Source organism: Hevea brasiliensis, chromosome 3 (genome assembly GCF_030052815.1).
Source record: "Hevea brasiliensis isolate MT/VB/25A 57/8 chromosome 3, ASM3005281v1, whole genome shotgun sequence".
In the NCBI taxonomy this organism is placed as follows: Eukaryota; Viridiplantae; Streptophyta; class Magnoliopsida; order Malpighiales; family Euphorbiaceae; genus Hevea; species Hevea brasiliensis.
The window spans coordinates 4533938-4554543 of NC_079495.1; the positions used below are offsets into that span (position 1 = coordinate 4533938).

General features: G+C 33.6%; 3 protein-coding genes across 3 annotated transcripts; 1 reads left to right on the forward strand and 2 right to left on the reverse strand.

Moving 5' to 3' along the window:
• Positions 1-292: 292 nt before the first annotated feature.
• On the forward strand, positions 293-3017 carry LOC110639706 (putative pentatricopeptide repeat-containing protein At5g37570). The gene has a single exon (XM_021790759.2). It carries the CDS (start codon positions 641-643, stop codon positions 2279-2281), a length of 1641 nt encoding a protein of 546 aa, XP_021646451.2. The 5' UTR covers positions 293-640; the 3' UTR covers positions 2282-3017.
• Positions 3018-3703: 686 nt separating this feature from the next.
• LOC110639707 (IAA-amino acid hydrolase ILR1) lies at positions 3704-5699 on the reverse strand. Its single transcript, XM_021790760.2, has 5 exons — positions 5186-5699; positions 4944-5069; positions 4499-4813; positions 4258-4386; positions 3704-4153 (listed from the first exon to the last, which is right to left on the reverse strand). The coding sequence occupies exons 1-5, from the start codon at positions 5570-5572 to the stop codon at positions 3779-3781; spliced, it is 1332 nt and encodes a 443-aa protein (XP_021646452.2). The 5' UTR covers positions 5573-5699; the 3' UTR covers positions 3704-3778.
• A 148-nt stretch (positions 5700-5847) lies between these two features.
• On the reverse strand, positions 5848-11928 carry LOC110639708 (IAA-amino acid hydrolase ILR1-like 3). Its single transcript, XM_021790761.2, has 5 exons — positions 11509-11928; positions 7368-7493; positions 6950-7264; positions 6620-6748; positions 5848-6382 (listed from the first exon to the last, which is right to left on the reverse strand). Exons 1-5 carry the CDS (start codon positions 11884-11886, stop codon positions 6005-6007), a joined length of 1326 nt encoding a protein of 441 aa, XP_021646453.2. The 5' UTR covers positions 11887-11928; the 3' UTR covers positions 5848-6004.
• Between the last annotated feature and the right edge of the window lie 8678 nt (positions 11929-20606).

The window sequence follows — 20606 nt, forward strand, 5'->3', positions numbered from 1 at the left end:
GCTTATTGTAATAATTTTTTAATTAGAAATTAAAGCGAGGGACAGTGACAAAATATAATAATAAATACAATAATATTAGAAAAACTGAAAACCCTAAAATAAGAAAAAAAAGGGATGGACATCAATAGAGAGAGTAATGCATACTTTGATAAGAAAATCCTGGAGTGGGCATTAAAGCAAACGCTTATCGAACTAATCATCGAGCATCTTTCGAAGGCGATCTTTAATATAATCTTTACGGGCTTTAGCTCGAGCTTGTTGAGGAGCTATGTTGGCCATGGACAGGTAAGCTCCATAACAAAATAGTGAAGCGCCGGTGATTAGAAAGCCAACTGTCACCGCTAGTTGCTTCCGCGTTGGTGGATACGACCAGAGCACCATTTGGATTTTGCTAGTTCTTCTCTGGTAGAGAGTAGAGATGATTGGGGAAGAAAAAGAGCGAATTGGGCGATTTTCTGCTGCCTGAATTGGGCTAAGGGCTGGTTGCAGAATGGGCCGTGAATGGCCTTAACTGTATCTGACATTTGATTTAGCCCAATAAATTATTCATCAAATTGTTGTTTTGTGTTCTGTTTTCTCCTCTCAGAAACCCCAAATAAAACCAGCAGAGCAGCCATGAATCCTTTTTCCTGCAAAATCCATGCCTTTAAAATCTCCTTCTAACGCTTCAATCCGTACTCTCATCAATTCTTGCAAAACTATCGGCCACCTCTACCAGTTGCACGCTCTCATAATCCGCAAAGGACTCGAGCAAGATCACTTTCTCGTTTCCTACCTTCTCAACCGCTCCAATTCTGTTTCCTATGCCTTATCCATTTTTGATTGCCTTCTCACTCCCTCCACTCTCCCCTACAACATCCTTCTCAAAATCTACTCCCACAAGTCTCATTTTGACGATACGTTATCTCTCTTTATCCGCATGAAGCGGAGTGAATACGCATGGCCGGACAAGTACACGTATCCTTCTCTTATAAGGTCGTGTTCGAATGAGTGCAGATTAAAGGAAGGTGAAATATTTCATGGCTCGGCAATAAGATGTGGGGTTAGTGACGATGTGTATGTTGGGTCTAGTTTGGTAGATTTTTATGGAAAATGCAAGGAAATATTTTCTGCAAGAAAGGCGTTCGATGAGATGACTGAGAGGAACGTGGTTTCTTGGACGGCAATAGTCGTTGGGTATGCGAATGTTGGGGATATGGATAACGCGACGAGAATGTTTGTTCAAATGCCGGAGAGGAATTTAACGTCGTGGAATGCTATGATTGGTGGGTTGGTGAAAGCAGGAGATTTGCGTAGTGCTAGGAAATTGTTTGATGAAACGCCTGAGAGGAATGTTGTTTCTTTTACTGTTTTGATTGACGGGTATGCGAAGGTGGGGGATATGGCATCTGCGAGGGCTTTGTTTGAGAAATCTCCGGAGAGAGATATCATTGCTTGGGGGGCTTTGATTTCAGGATATGCTCAAAATGGGCAGCCTAATGAGGCTGTGAAGATATTTCTTGAAATGGAGTCGATGAATGTGAAGCCTGATGAGTATATAATGGTGAGCTTGATGTCGGTTTGTGCTCAAGTGGGAAGTTTGGATTTTGCGAAATGGGTTGATTGTTATTTGTGCCAAAGCTCGATTGATAAAGGTCAGACTCACGTTATTGCTGCCCTTATTGACATGAATGCCAAGTGTGGGAACATGGATAGAGCAAAAAAGTTGTTTGAAGAGATGCCTACTCGAGATCTAATTTCATATTGTTCTATGATACAAGGATTGTCCATTCATGGGTGTGCCGAAGAGGCCGTTGGATTATTCAATAAGATGCTAAATGAGAGATTAATTCCTGATGAGGCGGCATTTACTGTCATTTTGGCAGCTTGCAGCCGAGGGGGGCTTGTTAAAGAGGGTAGTCACTATTTTGAAACCATGAAAAATAAGTATTCTATTGTTCCCTCCCCTGACCACTACGCATGTATGGTTGATCTTCTTAGCCGATCAGGACAGCTAAAAGCAGCTTTTGAGCTTCTAAATTCGATGCCTGTGGAACCTCATGCAAGTGCTTGGGGTGCACTTCTTGGAGCTTGTAAGCTGTATGGCGACGTTGAGCTGGGGAAAGTTGTTGCTAGGCGATTGTTTGAGCTTGAACCCAAAAATTCCGGTTCTTATGTGCTTTTGTCGAGCATATATGCTGCAGCAGACCAGTGGCAGGATTTTGCTATTGTTAGGGACAAAATGAGGGAGAGAGGGTTTAGGAAAATACCTGGTCGTAGTTGGATATCTCATAATAGGTAGGATCTCTTGGCACCACCTCAATGACCCCATTTGTCTGTCCAGAATCAGAAGGAATTGGGAAAACGAAAAAAAAAAAAAAAGCAAGCTTGTTCATATTTTTTATCCTGGAAGGGCAAGCTTGAGGAACTTAAATGTGTAATCTTAGATTCCAAATCGATTGATGTGGTTTTTAGAGATTTTTGGGCCTCCTGTTCTGAATCTGTGACTCCAGCTTGGTGGCATTAAACATGGAGAAAGTGCATTTTGATTGTAGGGCTTCAAATTGCCGCCTCAAGTTAGTGTCAGAAATGTGACCATTGGTTTTTATGAATCAAAGTTGAATCGAAAGTGTCATCTTGCACATGCCTAAATATCCAATTAACAAGTAAGACGTTGGAAAATAGTTATTACTACTGTACTTTCTAACTCATGCAACTGCAGTGAAGATCCTCCACTAGATTCTTGTGGGATCAGTTTTGATTATTACCTGTATACAGTACGTATTCATGTTTTCAGTGGAAGAAATTTATTTAATCTTGAAGCTCATGTCAAGATGGCTGTTGTCTCATAAATCATCTATACCAACTGTTTCATTCCTCTGCTCTCATTTTTGAAGCAATGATCAGGATTCAGGATGTTGTCTTTATATTTGATCATTATTAATTCCTCTACTATATTGTTAATGTTAAGGATGGGTCCATTGCAAACTAGGATATTGAGAAAGAAGGAAAAATGCCAGATTTGATTGTAACTTGTACTTATATGCAACCATATTCTTTTAGCAAGGAAGAACTCGCTTTAACAGCATGTTTTATATGTTGTTAAAATTTAAAATATGCTTTTAGTAAAAATTATTAGTAAGCACATGGTAACGTACATAAATCATGTAATCTAAAATTTTTAACAACACTTTTATATGAATTTACAATACTATTATACATGATTTATATTTTATTTGTTATTTTATATGTTGCTTTGATGTCTAAATATGTTATCTTGATGTTTTATTTATTATTTAAAATTATGTTCAAAATAATGTTAAAAAATATTGTTAAAGCCTAGATTTATTGTATGACTTCATCTTATTTTCTTTGTTTCGCAGGAACCATCTTTAACCTCTAAGCTAAATGTACAAGTCCTGATTTATTAAGGATTTCTGCTAAGCGTAGTTCATACCATCTCTTGTAAAGACATTCAATTTGCAAGAAGAGCTGCAAAACTATTCATTTCAGTTAAAAGTACTTTAAAAGTTTAATATAATTAATTACTCACCTCATATCCCGATTAAAATATGATTAATTATGTGTCTATATCTTGGAAATTTTTAAGATGGACCTAGTTAACCATAGACTATAGAAACTAGATATGAGATCCACACTCACAAGCGTTTATAACTTAGTTCATGATAGAACAAGCATACATAACAATCTTTTATGAATTCAATTAGACTCTTTGAATTTAGCATTTTCCTCAAATTTATTTCATGAAAAAATTCGTTTCAGATACATCATAAAGTTTCTAAGAGATTTGAGCATGGCTATCCAAATATGACATTGCAACAGCAACATGGAAAGCTGCTCCAATTGGAAGAGCACTTTCATCCATAACAAAGTAAGGTGAATGCAATGGCTCATCTGATTTCAATGTCTCATTTCTAATCCCAAGCCCAAATGCAGTAGCAGGAATCTTCTTGGAATAGAAACTAAAATCCTCTCCTCCCATGTTCATTGGGAGAAGCTGCACATTTTGCTTTCCAAGCAGGGCCTCTCCTACCTTCTTTGTATGCTCATATAATGCTTCATCATTGTTCAAGACTGGATAAGGTAGTGGAGTATCTTCCATGAAGTCCAATGAAATAGTACATCTATGCACGACTGCTTGGAACTCAATGATCTGTTGAAGAATGTATCCTTTTATCTGCTACTTAATTTCTTCTCATTGAATAGTATTTATACAAAATTTTTTAAGGTCTGCAAAGGAAGAGATCAATGTTTTACCTGCTTTATCCTCTTTGTTATGTGGAGTAGACCTTCATTGGTCAAGCTTCTGAAAGTTCCTCCAAATTTCACACATTCTGGGATTACATTTGTTGCTTCACCTCCTTCTATGAACCCAACTGTAACCACCTTAAGTTTCCAAATAAATGATCAATAATCAATTCCATTTGTTATCTAGGGGTGCTAGAAGAATAAGTTCACTGCCGTTTATAATTCAGCAAAAGAGAATGGAAAATATTACCCCGGCCTCAAGAGGATTTATCTCTCGAGATACAATCTGTTGGAGAGCAATGATTGCAAAAGAAGCTGCAAGAATTGGGTCTATGGTACCATGTGGAGCTGCTGCGAGTCCTCCTCTCCCTCGAATTGTAACCGAGAAGAGTCCAGCACCAGCAAGCAATGGACCAGGCCTTGAGGCAATAACGCCGGTGGGAATTGTAGGTAAAACATGTAACATGAAGATGGCTTTGAGATCATCAAGAGCACCATCTTGTAACATATGGTAGGCACCAGCATAACCCTCTTCTCCAGGCTGGAAAACAAGCTTCACAGTACCCTTCAAAAATAGGTTGAAATCTATAAGGTTTAATGGATGCAAGAAAAGCTGACAAGCTCTGGATATGTGCTGATAATCCATGTAGCCTTTTTCTTTCTACTTCTGATTGTATCTAGAGTAAAGATGTTACCTTTAATTCATCTCTCTTTTCCTGGAGCAGTTTGGCTGCTCCAAGAAGCATTGACACATGAGAATCATGACCACAAGCATGCATTTTGCCATCAATTTTACTCTTGTGCGCCCACTCCACCAATTCCTTCCATAAGATAAGTAGTGATTTGAAGGTATACAAATTCAAACATCCTTTAGCAAGAGAGAGGAATATCATATATTGGAATTAAGCAATTAAGAGTGCAGAGAGAGAGAGCTCACCTGCAAAGGGAGGGCATCCATATCAGCTCTGAGGCCGAAAACCGGTTTCTCTCCAGACCCAATAGATGCCACCACTCCAGTTTTGGCAATAGGCCATTTATACTCGATTCCAAGCGAGTCAAGCTGAGTCCTGATGAGCTGACTGGTTCTGTGCTCCTCAAATCCCAGCTCGGGGTACTCATGGATTCTCCTTCTTATCCCTCTCATCCACTTAAAGAACTTAGGCTTTCTCGCTGATTCCAATAACTCCCTTGTTAGCAACTCCATCCCTGGTCCAGAACCAGTGTCCAAAGCGAAAGAATGATGCAAGACTGCTGATAGTGATAAGCACAGGCAGCATACTGAACTTAGGCCCATGAAGTCTGCAGCAGCAAGGAGCATTCTCATCCCCAGAAATTCAGGTTTAGGCAACTGATTCCCCGAAGACGGTTCCTATATTAACCAAGGCCATTTTTTTTGTGTGGATAGGATGCTTTAACAATGAATCCGAAACATTTTTATCACTCATATCTATCTTGTGAAATTACTGTAAGCTCCTGATATTTGACAAAATTTACACCTAAAAGTCTTCGATTTTTTAAAATGAATCAAAGGATCCTCTAATTCTTTCAGCGAAAAAGACAAATCTGCTCGTGCATTTTCTTTACCAAGTACGTGGCCGATTTGACAACTCCAATTATCCATCTTTATAATTCTGGGATTTAGAAGCATACTCACACGTTTAAAAGGTGTTGAAAGCATTCAGCATACTGGTATTAATAAGATGATACATTTTTCTAATCACATACAGAAGGAGCAAGTGAACATAATAGCCAGGTCCTAATGTGTCTCAACAGCTTTGGCATCCAAATAAGAAATGGCAACTGCAGCATGGAGAGCAGCTCCCACGGGAAGCACCTCCTCATCAAGAAAAAAGTATGGTGTATGCAACCCTGGAGATGATTTTTCATTTTTGTTCCGTACACCAATCACGAAAAATGCAGCTTTCATCTTCTGTGCATAAAAGCTGAAATCCTCTGCCCCCATAATGAGGGGCGTAACTTTCACGTTGGATTCGCCAAGCAAAGCTTCCCCAACTTGCTTGGCATGTTCATACATTGCTTCATCATTTACTGTGGCTGGATAAGGCCTCATCTTTTCCTCCATGAAGTCTACAGAAGCAGTGCATTGATGAACAGCTGCTTGATTCCCTACAACCTGATAGTAAAATGTGTTGTCAACAATACATCAAAATAAAACATGACATTATTAATTTATTACTAAAGAATTATCAACAATACATATAAAATCTATAAAACATTTTGTTCATTTATTTTCAGGCACCTGATTGTATCTGATAAATGGTAATATATGATGAATTGCTCCATGTTTACCTCTCAATCTTCAAGTTCTTATTGCTATCAATCTTGAGTATCATCTAAAAAAAATAATTACCTCTATTATCCTTTTCTGAAGATAGGATAGACCTTCTGTAGTTATGCTCCGAATAGTACCTCCAAATTTCACCGTCTCTGGGATTACATTCCCAGCCTGGCCAGCCTCAACAAACCCCAACGAGAGTACCTATACAACAGTTGGGAAGTGAAAAAGTTTGCTTTTAGGCTAAAATTGCACTCTGGTTCAAAGACTTTTGAAGTTTCAGTAGAATATTAGAACATAACATTGTGAACCAAATTTGCTTATTCTTACCAAAGATGAATCTTTTAACCAGTTGCAAAAGAATCATATATTCATCCTATGTTAGAAATGGGAAATGAAAGTTACCCTGGGCTCAAGAGGATCAGTCTCCCGAGAAATTAATTGTTGAAGTGCAAGGATGGCAAAGGATGCAGCAAGAACCGGATCTCTTGTATCTTGGGGCCGTGCAGCATGTCCACCCTTCCCTTTAATGACAGCTATAAACCTTGCGGCACCAGCAGCTATTGCACCAGGTCTAGAAGCAATTGAACCAACAGGCATTTCAGGTGCAACATGTAGTCCAAAAATGGCTTGGAAATTATCAAGAGCTCCTTCTTTCAACATATGGTAAGCACCAGCTCGACCTTCTTCTGCTGGTTGGAATACAAGCTTAACAGTGCCCTTTGGAGTAGGTATCAGAAATGGAATCAGTCAGAATTAAAGAAAAAACACATATAAATTCTTAACTCTGAGATGTTTGTGTGAATTGTGAGTATGCATATACCTTCAATTCATCCTTCTTGCATTGAAGTAACTTTGCTGCTCCAAGCAACATTGTAACATGAGCATCATGGCCACAAGCATGCATTTTGCCGTTGTTCTTGCTCTTGTAATCCCACTCTACCAATTCCTTCCAAATACCCAGAATATTGAAATAGATTAGTTAAGAATGTTAATAAGGCAAACTGTCATGAAAATATTTCAGACATCCATTGCCAACGTCTAGACTAAGGAAGCAGCTAAATTATAGAATCTCAAATAGGTTCGCATACTAATTTGTATATAAACTCTTTAATAATTTTCTTTAAGAATTGCACCTTGAGTCATGTTGAAATAATATTAAGTTGCTATTCCATAATACAAAGAGGTTAAAGATTTCCATTTCTTCGTCTATATATATACACACACACACACACACACACACACACACACGCACGCACTCAATAAGAACCATAAACTATTTTGAGTTACAATGCCACATAGTCTAGCCTTAAATAATTGCTGTTTTGACATAATTATTGATTTTTAGTAGTATAATGAGTTGGTTTAATTATATTAGTGAGGAATTTAAATTTACATTTCAACTTATTCATAAATTAATAGAATTTCATTCTTAAAAATTAAATTGATAGAATTTGATAAAAATGCATTTATCTTAAAATTTTTTGTTAAGAAATAAAATTATCTTATGCTAAATGGAACAGCTTAAATGATTGTTTGGCTAAGCGATTGAAAGCTAGCTTATAGCTTTTTTAGCATTTAAAATGCTAATATGATATATTAGTAAACTCAAATTTTGAATTAATTTTTCAAAATTCAATGGTCAATGATTCAAATATAAGTATAATATTAAAATTAAAAATTTTCAACTATCAGCTTTTAGTTAAATTGCAATCATTGAAACAAAAAATCTTAAATTTAATATATTTTGTCATTGTATTACTAACTAGCAATTAAATCTAAGATATTCAAATCTTTTGATATATTTCAAGATACTAGTCTTTGAAATTTAAAATTTTATTAATTATAATATTTCTAATTATATATAAATATTAAATAGTAATTTTTAGTCTTCACTCTTCCTTATTTAAGTTTTTAAAAAGATTATTTTCATTTTTATATAATAAAAATAATAGTTTTATAGCATATATATTGCATGTAAATTTTTTAAATTTATAATTCATGATCGTATAAATATTAAATATTTCATAGTTTTTATAATTATTTTAATTTATTAATATAAATTAACTACATTTTTAATTAATGATACAATTGTATTATTTGTAAGCTCTTGATTTAAAATTATCCATAGTTAGTAAAACTAATAAGTGTTATGTGAAATTTTGTGCTAACAAAGTTATATAGGATTCTTAGTATTAAATTACTTCAAATTATTTTTTAATTAATATAAAGTAATTATAGTTTCCCTTATATAAATATGATATGATAATAAATAAATAAAATTAGTTTTTCTTTTTTTAAAGAATTCTACTTAGACCTTGTTCGACAACAGTTTTTAAGGTAGTATTTAGTGTTTTGACTCTAATCAAAATACTATCTCTTATTTAATTATACTGTTTGGTAATATAATGTTTATATTAATATGAAAAAATTGAGGGAATAATTTATAAAAAGTTACCCTCCTAACTTTTAGAGGTTGAGATAGCATTTTTACTATAGTCAACAAGATGATACCACTATTTTTACTTTTTACATTTAATAGCTAATTCAACAATTATTTTTACTAAACATTTCTGCTTATCACTATATAAACAGCTAATCACTAATAGCTGGTAGCTACTAAAACAGCTAATAAGTAGAATAGCTTTGCCGAACATGGCCTTAGTTGAGAGTTATAAATTAAATAAATAAATTTATTATAGTTTCATACATAAATATGATTCATAGTAGTTCAAAAAATTATTATAGGTATTTAATCAAGCCAAACTTAAGTCATTATTAATTGAAATAATGAATTCATTTTTATTTATTCAAATCAAACCAAATTATCCCAATGAAATTAGCAAAGCATATTTTTATAATATATAGTAGTAGAGCAGCATATATAGTAATGAAATAGTCAAATAACTGAACAATAAACTATATATAAAAAGGACAAGTAACAAAGTAGTTGAAGCCCAATATATACCAATTAACTAAATAAATAGTTATGGAAAAAAATTGCAAAAAAAAGTTTTAGTTTTCCAGTTCCACTAAGAAAGTTAGATTAGAAAGTTAAATTAATCAATTACAAAATTAGCCATTTAGAAATTAATAAATTAAACTTAATAGTTAGGACAAAATAAAATTAATTTATTATTAATTGATACAATTGGCTTTGATTGGGACTCAGAACTTGAAATCTCATGTATAGCTTTTGTTATATGATTGAATATATATATATATATATATATATATATATATATATATATATATATATATATATATATATATATATATATATATATTTATGCTCTAATACTTTATTGTTTATATAAGTACTCCTTAAATTTATTTGTTAGGTAATTTTTTTTAATGTTTGTCAACATATTAATTTTTTCTAATGTTGCCTATCTAAATTTATATTTTTTTCTCTTTATCTTTATATTTTATCTTTTTCTTTCAATGTTTTGAAATAAATGAATTATTTTAAAAAAGAAGTTTTTTTACCAATTAAAAAATTAAAATTAAAATCATTAAAAAGTAATGAAATTGTGTACCAAATAAAAAAATTGAGATGCTGATAAACTATTTGGTAAAATTCTAGTGTATATTTATATATTTGGCTAATACAGAAAAAATGCAAGTACTTTGAACAATCAAGTCCAACCACATGGAAAAAATATTAATGTACAAAAATAATTATTTTTATTTTTATGTATATTTATCATTAATACTTAAATTAATCACAATTTATATTTCACTAAATATTCTCTAATTAATCCTTCTTAAATTTTCATTAGTGACTAATAATTTCCTTTAAAAAGAACTAATTGTATAAATATTATTTGAACTTTGTTGAGACCATTCATCAAATTTCTAATACCATGTTATATATACATAGATCCATTCTAGACATTCCAATTAATCAAATAGTAATTCTTGTGGTCAACTCTATGAAATAACCTTCAAAATGTAATTGGTAAACATTAGTACCATTAATGCAAGTCATAAGTTGCTAAACCATGTATAATGATTTAGTTTCCCATTCTAAATTGAACTCTAAATTTCTTCTTTACTATCTTAATATGATATCAAGTCCTTTTTTTCTAATTTTCTTCTTTAATTTAAATTTAACACCTTTCTATAATCTATGATTATAGTTTTTTTTTTAAATATATAAATTTAAAAAATCTATAAATTATAGAAATCAAATTTTGATTATTAACCATATAGAGATTACATTGTTGTGCAATGAGACATGTGAGAAAAGCTAGCTAGTTTCACTACAATAAATAAAGGTTTCAATAACACTTCTTTAACATCATTTAATACATAATATTAAAGTAATAAAGAATATCAAAGTAACTTATTTAGGCATCAATATAACATATAAAATAATAAATAATATAACATTATGTATAATAGTACTGTAAATTAATATGAAAGTGCTGTTAAAAATTTTACGTTACGAGATTTATACACATTAGTATATACTTATTAATAATTCTTATTAAGAATATATTTTAAATTTTATATAAGTTATTGTGTTAAAGCCTAAATTTATTGTAATATTGAAAAATTTTGTTTACCTGAGAGTTTGCTTCTAATTGCTAAACCAAACAGGCATTAAATTAGACAAATAAACAAAATTAAGTCAATAACTTGTGATTCACAAAAAAAATTAATAATTTCTTTTTTGATAAAAATTTTAATTTTAATGTGAATGGGTTGTTTTTCATTAAATTTATTTTTACAGCATAAAAATTAATATTCACCAATAATTATTTATGAAAGATATAATGTTAATTTTTCTCTTCTTAATTATTTTAAATTATCTTTGTTATTTCCAATATTGTACATGGTTTAGTGGCTGAAGTTTTTTTTATTTAAATATTTAAAAATAACAAAGAAAATAGAAGTAAATCACGTGTCCCACGTGAGAAAGGAATTAATGGGTTATTTTAGAGAAGAGAGGGACTAACCTGAATAGGGAGGGCATCCATGTCTGCTCTAAGACCGAACCAGGGCTCCACCCCTGTTCCGATCGAACCCACCAACCCAGTCTTCGCGATAGGCCAAACATACTCAATTCCAAGCGAGTCAAGCTCCGATCTTATGAATTCACTCGTGTTGTACTCTTCAAATGCAAGCTCTGGGTATTCATGGATTCTCCTCCTAATCCGTTTTAACCAATCGAAGAACTCAGGCTCTCTCGCCGACTCCAGCAGCTCCCGAGTCAGAGAACTCAGATCAGATTCCGAACGAGTTGCCGGAGCCGATATTGGGTTACATGCAGGTAATAAGATTAAGAAGCAAAGGTTTGTGAATGGAATTAGAGAGTGAAAGAAATTCTTTTTCATTTTTAGAGTTGCTGTTTCTGTCTCCAGTACTTGGAGAAATGAAGAAATTATGGAGCGAAGAAATCGACAAGAAGTGTGGGTCCTACTTTGGGTGGACCAGGGTTTGAAGTGGGCCCACTCCTAGACCTATTTCGGTATTTACAAGGTTCTGCCGAATCTAACTGTGCTTTTAATTTTAATATTTTATTTTTTATTAAAAATTATTTTTAATATTTTATTTTTATTATAATATTTTTACTTTAATACTTTATTTTTAATTTTAATAAATTCAATTTAAATTTTCAATAAAATTACATCTCTCATCACATTTTACAATTCTATTTTCTATGAAAAAAATAAATTAATTAACATATAAAATTAAAATATATTATTACTCTTTGAATGCTATATGATAATTTCTCTCTTTAAAATGCCATATGACAACTTCTTAGAAGGGTTTAGTCTTACCATTTGTAATGTCAAATGGCAAGTTCTCCACTTAAATAGCAAGATCTCTACTTAAAATGTTATCTTGAAAAATTTTAGCCTGTTATATATATATATATATATATATATATATATATATATATATATATATATATATATATATATCTTATGAATTCAGAATATTCTAATAAAATTATTCTCTTATACTACTAATAAATATAATTTAAATTACTAATTAGTGTTTAGTATAAGTGGTTCGATATTTTTATCTCTTAAACGAGATGGAGTGTTAAATTTGAAAATAATTATGAATTATAAAAAAAAAATAATTGCAACTTAAATTGGCCCTAAAATTATGACATTACTCTCGCCAAGAAAATATTTTTTTTTATAAGAAATTTATATATGAAAAGGATAAAATTCTTATTAGGAGGGAGATAACAAATGAAAAAAAAATCATGAAAATGAAGAAAAACGAAAAGAAAAGGTAAAATATAAGATTTTATTTGAAAAAAAAAGTGATTTACCCCATGTGAAAATGGCTGACAATAGCCCTAGAAGATATTTTTTTCTTAATAGAGAATAGTAAAATGACGAGGAGAATGAAGGGCGGCTAGGGTTTTAAATTGACCTTCAATTTATGCCATTATTAAGTGTATAATAGAATTACTGAGCATTTCATTTGATTATGATTATGAATTTGAATATTATCAACTGTGGATCTATAAATTTTCTTTTCCAAGTTAATATACATTACAAGAAATTAAAAAAATAGGTATAAAAATTACCGATTAAATATGTCTATATTTCATTGGTAATTACAATTACTGGTGAATTACCGATAAAATTTTTTCGTTCAAAAATTTTAACGTAGGTAATTTTTACCAACAAAAAAAAAATATTATTACTAAATTTACCAATGAACTATTTCATAGGTAAATTAGAATTTTTTTTTTGTAGGTCATTTCATGAGTGATCATACATTGATAAATTACTAACTATTTACTGATTAACACTTTTTACTGGTAATTATCGACGATAATAAATTATTGTAAGTAATTACTAATAACAATAAGTTGTCATAGGTAATTACCAATGATAACTTTTCGCAGATAATTTTTATTCCATATTTTTAATTTAATTTTTTATTTTTAATTTAATTTATTTAATTTTTAATTTAACTTAAAATTTTCATTTAATTTAAATTTAAATTTATTTTTACCTTTTAAAATTTTTTATTATTTTTGAAATTAAATATTAATTATTTTAATTTAAATGTAAAATTATTTTTTAATTTTTTTGGATTTAAATGACTTAAAAAAAAATAGTAGGACTCAAAGGAGGCCCCACATATTGTCTATGCCACAATTGCCATATATTGGGAGTGGGTTTCCTTTTATTAAGAAACTAACACATCTCCTATCTATTCACAAAAGATATAAGAATTTTACATTTTTTGTGATTTATCGATGGATTACTGACGAAGTCGATACTTGTTGGTAATTACTAATGAAATATTTTTATAGGTAAAAGTTTTTAAGTTTTTATAATTTTTTTTCTATTTTTTTCTTAGTATTACCGACTAACTATAGTTCGTTGGTAATTATCGATGAAAATTTTTTATAGGTAATTTATTTTAAAAATTTTATTTTTTATTTTTTTCTTAATATTATTAACAAAAAATAAGTTCATTGGTAATTATTGATGAAAAATTTTCATAAATAAATTATGATAAAAAAAAACTGCAACTTAGGTTGGCCCTAAAATTATGATATTATTCTCGCCAAGAAAATATTTTTTATGTCAAGAAATTTATATATGAAAAGGATAAAATTCTTATTAAGGGAGAGATAACAAATTAAAAAAAAAATCATGAAAATGAAGAAAAACAAAAAGGAAAGGTAAAATATCACATTTTATTTGAAAAAAAAAAAGTGATTTACTCCATGTGAAAATGGCCGACAATAGCCCTAGAAGATTTTTTTTTTCTTGATAGAGAGAAGTAAAATGAAGAGGAGAATGGAGGGCGGCTAGTGTTTTAAATTGACCTTCAATTTATACCATTATTAAGTGTCTAATAGAATTACTAAGCATTTCATTTGATTATGATTATGAGTTATCATCAACTGCGGATCTATAAATTTTCTTCTCTAAGTCAACATACATTACAAGAAATTAAAAAAATAACTATAAAAATTACCGATCAAATATACATATATTTCATTGGTAATTAGGATTGCCGATGAATTATCGATAAAATTTTTTCGTTCAATAATTCTAGTATAGGTAAAATTTATTAACGAAAAAAATATTATCACTAAATTTACCGACTAACTATTTCGTAGGTAAATTAGAATTTTTTTTATTAGTAATTTTATAGGTGATTGTACACTAATAAATTATCAACTATTTACTGGTAACACTTTTTGTTGGTAATTACCGACGATAACAAATTATCGTAGGTAATTACCGACGATAATAAGTTGTCATAGGTGATTACCGACGATTACTTTTCACAGCTAATTTTTATTCTATATTTTTAATTAAATTTTAATTTAATTTAATTTAACTTAAAATTTTCATTTAATTTAATTTTTAATTTATTTTTACCTTTTAAAATTTTTTAATTATTTTTTAAATTAAATATTAATTATTTAAATTTAAATGTAAAGTTATTTTTTAATTTTTTAGGATTTAAATTACTTAAAAAAAAAAACTAGTGGGGCTCCAAGGAGGCCCCACATATTGTCTATGCCACAATTGCCATATATTGGGAGTGGATTTCCTTTTATTAAGAAACTAATATCTCTCCTATCTATTCACAAATGATGTGAAAATTTTATATTTTTTGTGATTTATCGATGAATTACTGACGAAATTGATACTTGTTGGTAATTACTAACGAAATATTTTTATAGGTAAAAGTTTTTAAGTTTTTGTAATTTTTTTTTCTATTTTCTTCTTAGTATTACCAACTAAATATAGTTCGTTGGTAATTACGGATGAAAAATTTTCATAGGTAATTTATTTTAAAAATTTTATTTTCTCCTTAATATTACCAATTAAAAACAAGTTTATTGGTAATTATTGACAAAAAATTTTCATAAACAAACTATGATAAAAATAACTGCAACTGAGATTGGCCCTAAAATTATGACATTACTCTCGCCAAGAAAATATTTTTCTATGACAAGAAATTTATATTTGAAAAGGATAAAATTCTTATTAAGAGAGAGAAAACAAATGAAAATGAAGAAAAACAAAAAGAAAAGGTAAATTATCAGATTTTATTTGAAAAAAAAAAAGTTGATTTACTCCATGTGTAATGAGTAAGCTCCTAGCGTAGTGACTTAGCCTGGAGAAATCCCTTTCATACCTGCTACTTTTCTGTCCCCTTGCTTCAAGTTCAGAAATTCTTGCAACTTCATGTCAACATATGTGTCGGGGACCCATTCCTGCCAAAACTGCCTCAGAAAATCTGACCATGTGAGGACTGGGGGCTCCACTAGACTGTGGGGGATGGTCTTCCACCACTCATATGCATCTCCTTGCAGCAAAGAAACAGTGTACTCGAACTTTAGTTATTCTGTACAATGTAGCTTCTTAAACACCCTTTCCATTCTCTCCAACCACTGCTCAGCTTCTAGCAGATCCATAGTTCCCTTGAATTCAGTAGCCCCATACTTTATCAGCTTATCATACTATCTAGCTGGAGGCTGGGGTTGCACTACTGGTGTTTGAGTTGGGACTTGGGTGGGCATACTTCTAGCCATTTATTGAAATAATGCAGCCATCTGCTAAGTGAACTGAGTAGGAAACTGCGACATGGGTGAAGCTGGTGTAGCTGATCCACTAGCATTCTGTAAAGCTGGGGCTTCCTCTTGTGCCTCAGCCTCAACAGACTGCTAAACTGAGCGATCTCCTCCTTCCATATCAGTTTACAGAATTTCTACTTCCTGGCAACCAACACAAGGAGAATTATCCCTATTAGTGCACATTCATGATGTAAATGTATTATATGTATCAATTAAAAACACTTAAGTAATTGTACTTGTCACGACCCAACCTATGGGCCGGATCGGCACTAGGACCTGGGCCAGCCTAAAGCCCCCGAGGCCCATAGTAAGCCTAACTGTTCATTAACCCAACTCTAAGGCCCATTTGGGCCCAATTTCAATAAACCAACCGGACAGAGTCCGGCCATAAAGTGGACCTTTCAACGGGGAGTTTTTGACTCACCCGACCTGTAAACAAAATATATCATCAATTGGGGAGCTCAGCTCACCCTCCACATATTCATATCAGCATAAAAATAAATGTGAGCTCAGCTCCCTCATCCAATCCATCAAACATGCATACCATAATAAGTTTACAGGTCCAAAGTAAAAATTTATATTACAGACCCAATTCAATAAATACTTCTAACACATGCGGAAATTCTAGAGTTAACAGGTTTATGCAGACATTAATAAATGACCTGCGAGGGAGAAAAGCATGTTAACCTTAAAAATATCATCCTGTGGCCTGAAAAAATATTAAACAGGAGTGAGCGTTCGACTCAGAGAGTAAAATATCAATTTTAACCATAATCTCTATAACTATCTAAAACTAATGCACCCTGTAGAGTGAAATGCATCATCAGCAACATTTTCACATCATAACATCAAAAAGGTAATTTGAAGCACTCACATACCCTGTAATATCAATCATAATATATGGGAGCTGATCCCCTATATAGCTCTCTTAAATCCAACCTGGTGCCAGCGAAGAACTCAAGCCGGACTTTCGCTTAATAAACCAAATCGGGGGTCCCAGCGAAGAACTCAAGCCGTGACTACCCCCCGAAGGATCGGGTCCCAGCGAAGAACTCAAGCCGTGACTACCCGTCCTGTCCATAGTCCACACCACATCACACGCACACCAATGCACGCACACTGCTCCAAATTACCACAACAACATCCATGGCACGTTAACAGTTATGAATGCAACATAAATCGTGCCTAGAGTTTAACTATATAAATATATGCATATAAGTGATGCATGGGCATGCTTGAGCATATAATAATATCGAAATTACAATTAAAATTAATATTTTACTCACAGACTTGACAACGGTCACTGTGGCGGCTGGGCAGAGGAAGAAGGCTGTCCCGGCTCACCTGACAATCACATTACAATTATTTAACACAATTGACTCAATACAATTCATGAAAAGACCAATTACGTCCTAAGTCGTGCCGAAAATACGGTAGAGTCTCCCCTATACCTAGGACCTACCCAACCTGCAAAAGGGCTCAAAACGCACTTCTATATTCACAATCCATATATCCACAACTCAATCACATCACACAGCCCTCCCGCCCATCAAATTAATCATTCATCACAATATGTAAAATTTCAATTTAGTCCTTATAATTGATCATTTTTGCAAAAACTGCCCAAATAAGCTCTAAAAATTCTAAAACTTTGCCCCGCGGTCCTTAGCAATATTACTAGGCTATTGCAAAAAGAATCATAACTTTCTGAGCTACCACGAATATTTTATGAATTTTTAATCCTATTTAAGCACTAGAAAATTACGAAAAAGCAAGGTTTGGGTTTACCTTTGCCGATTCCGACTTCGGGAACGTGCTCGGGACGTCTAACAATGGGGGGGTAGGCAAAACCTCAATCCAATTCGGAGACTTTTCCGGTAACGGGTCTGTCTGGCCGGAAATTCACAAACCTGGACAACTGTCGAATTTCCGCAAATTGAGGATACCTACACGAAGCCCACAACACGAGGGTTAGTACATAAATTTTTCAGAATTTTCTAAGCTCATTTAATTCTCGAAAAAACACTGCGAAGTTCCACGGGACCCACCGAAAAACGGTGTTGAAAAATTTTGAAATTTATATCCCCGCGAAGCTCTCGACGAGTGGAGAGCTCTGGTACTCTCGGTTTTCTCGTGGGGTTTACAGTTTGTGAGAAATCTAGCCCAAAAGTCAAAATGGGCTAAAACTTCCCGGGCAAAAATTGGACAAACCGTTCGATGGATTTCGGTGTTCTTGGTGTCTATGGAAAGCTCTCGACGAGTAGATGAGTTTAGACACAAGACCCGGTCCGATTGGTGGCCGGATCGGTCGGATTTTGGCCGGGAAGGTGAACGGTCGCGCAAGGCTGCTGCTTTGGGGCCGTTTCGGCTGCCCAGGCGCCACCGTGGGGAGGGTCGAGGTGGCGCGCCGGCGAGGTGGGGAGGCAGGGGAGGTAGCGGCGCAGCAAGGGGAGGAGGGAGGAGAGAGAAAAGAGAGAGAGAAGGGGAGGAGGTCAGACGCGCGCGGGAGGAAGAAGGAAGAAAAAGAAAAGGTCGGTCCGATTCAATCGGTCCGATCCAGTCCGGTTCGATTAGGCCAGTCCGATTCAGGATATAAAATTTTGAATTTTTACTCTGCCTCGAGACCGAAAACGAGGTCCAAAAATTCGGAAAAAATTTCAGAAAACTCAGAAAAATTTGTAGACTCCAAATATATTTTTAGTTTTGCCATGTGGTCTTTAAATTAATTTTTAAAAATCATCAAAGTTTATATTTTCGGAAAATCGAACCCGATTTTTAAAATCCGAAAAATCTCAAATAATTTCTTAAAATTTAATTAAATTAAAATATCAATAATACTCATAAAATAATAAAATTTAAAATTTTGGGGTGTTACATTCTTCCCCCCTTACAGAAAATTCGTCCTCGAATTTTACACAAGGCAGAATAAAGCACATGATTATACATTGAACAGATAAGGGTACTTGCTACGCATGTCCCGTTCTGACTCCCAGGTGCACTCTTCCACTGACTGGCTTCTCCACAAAACCTTAACCATAGGGATCTGTTTTGATCTTAGCTGTCTCACTTGGTAGTCCACTATGGCTACAGGTTGCTCTTCAAATGTCAAGTTCTCTTTTAGCTCTATTACATCTGGCTGTAGTACATGAGAAGGATCTGGAATGTATTTCCTGAGCATGGAGATGTGAAATACGAGATGAAAGTGAGAAAGGTTGGGTGGTAGCTCCAACCGGTAGGCAACTGCTCCAACTCTATCAGTAACCTCAAAAGGTCCAATATACCGAGGTGCCAACTTGCTCCAAATCTCATCACTCCCTTCATCGGAGAAACCTTCAGGAATACATAGTCGCCTACTGCAAACTCCACATCCCTCCGTCTGAGGTCTGCATAACTCTTCTGCCTACTGAAAGCTGTTTTCAATCGTTCCCTGATTAAAGGAACTATCTTTGAAGTGTACTGCACTAGGTCTACGTCATGTACTTTCGCTTCCCCCATTTCTGTCCAACACAGAGGAGACCTACACTTTCTTCCATATAGGGCCTCATAGGGTGCCATTCCTATGCTGGAATGGTAACTATTGTTGTAGGCAAACTCCACCAAAGCTAGCTGATCATCCCATTGACCTCCAAAATCCAAGACACTCATGCGAAGCATGTCTTCCAGTGTTTGGATTGTCCTTTCGGACTGTCCGTCTGTCTGAGGGTGGAAAGCCGTACTAAAGTTTAACTGTGTGCCAAGTGCCTCCTGCAACTTTCTCCAAAACCGAGAAGTGAACTGGGGCCCTCTGTCAGATATTATGGAAGCAGGAACTCCATGCAATCTGACTATTTCTCGAATGTAGAGTCGGGCATACTGTGCCACAGAATATGTAGTCTTCACAGGCAAGAAGTGAGCTGATTTGGTTAAACGGTTTATAATTACCCATATCGAATCATATCCTCGCGTGGTACGAGGCAACCCAGTCACAAAATCCATAGTGATCATTTCCCACTTCCATTCTGGGATAGGGAGCTCTTGCAGCTTCCCAGACGGTCTCTGGTGTTCAAACTTCACCTTCTGACAAGTCAAGCACTTGGACACAAAGTCTGCGATGTCTCTCTTCATGCCATTCCACCAATAGTTATCTTTCACATCATGGTACATTTTGGTGGAACCTGGGTGGACATTGTACAGTGTATAGTATGCCTCTCGCATGATTTTAGCTCTGAGATTATCCACATCAGGCACACATATCCTAGAACCTTGCACTAGGGCGCCATCATTGGCAAATCCAAACTCACCACCTTCACCTTGCTGTACCCTTTCTATGATCTTCATCAATTGTTGGTCTCTGTGCTGGGAAACTCTAACTCTGTCTCGCAAGTCTGGCCTCACTGAAAAATGAGCCAACAATACCCCCTCATCTGAAAGATCTAGGATTAAACCTTGATCCATCAACTCATGTACTTCTTGAATCAATGGTCTCTTCTCTGCTGAAAT

What these genes read in the sequence shown, in the direction of transcription:
- LOC110639707 (XM_021790760.2), bottom strand. Translation starts at nt 5,572, where the DNA reads ATGAGAATGCTCCTTGCTGCTGCAGACTTCATGGGCCTAAGTTCAGTA. An exon ending in TAAATCCTCTTGAGGCCGGG is followed by an intron (nt 4,387 to 4,498) that starts GTAATATTTTCC and finishes TGGAAACTTAAG; the next exon opens with GTGGTTACAGTTGGGTTCAT. An exon ending in TAACAAAGAGGATAAAGCAG is followed by an intron (nt 4,154 to 4,257) that starts GTAAAACATTGA and finishes ATTCTTCAACAG; the next exon opens with ATCATTGAGTTCCAAGCAGT.
- LOC110639708 (XM_021790761.2), bottom strand. Translation starts at nt 11,886, where the DNA reads ATGAAAAAGAATTTCTTTCACTCTCTAATTCCATTCACAAACCTTTGC. An exon ending in GCAAGAAGGATGAATTGAAG is followed by an intron (nt 7,265 to 7,367) that starts GTATATGCATAC and finishes CCTACTCCAAAG; the next exon opens with GGCACTGTTAAGCTTGTATT. An exon ending in TTCAGAAAAGGATAATAGAG is followed by an intron (nt 6,383 to 6,619) that starts GTAATTATTTTT and finishes TTTTACTATCAG; the next exon opens with GTTGTAGGGAATCAAGCAGC.
- LOC110639706 (XM_021790759.2), top strand. Translation starts at nt 641, where the DNA reads ATGCCTTTAAAATCTCCTTCTAACGCTTCAATCCGTACTCTCATCAAT.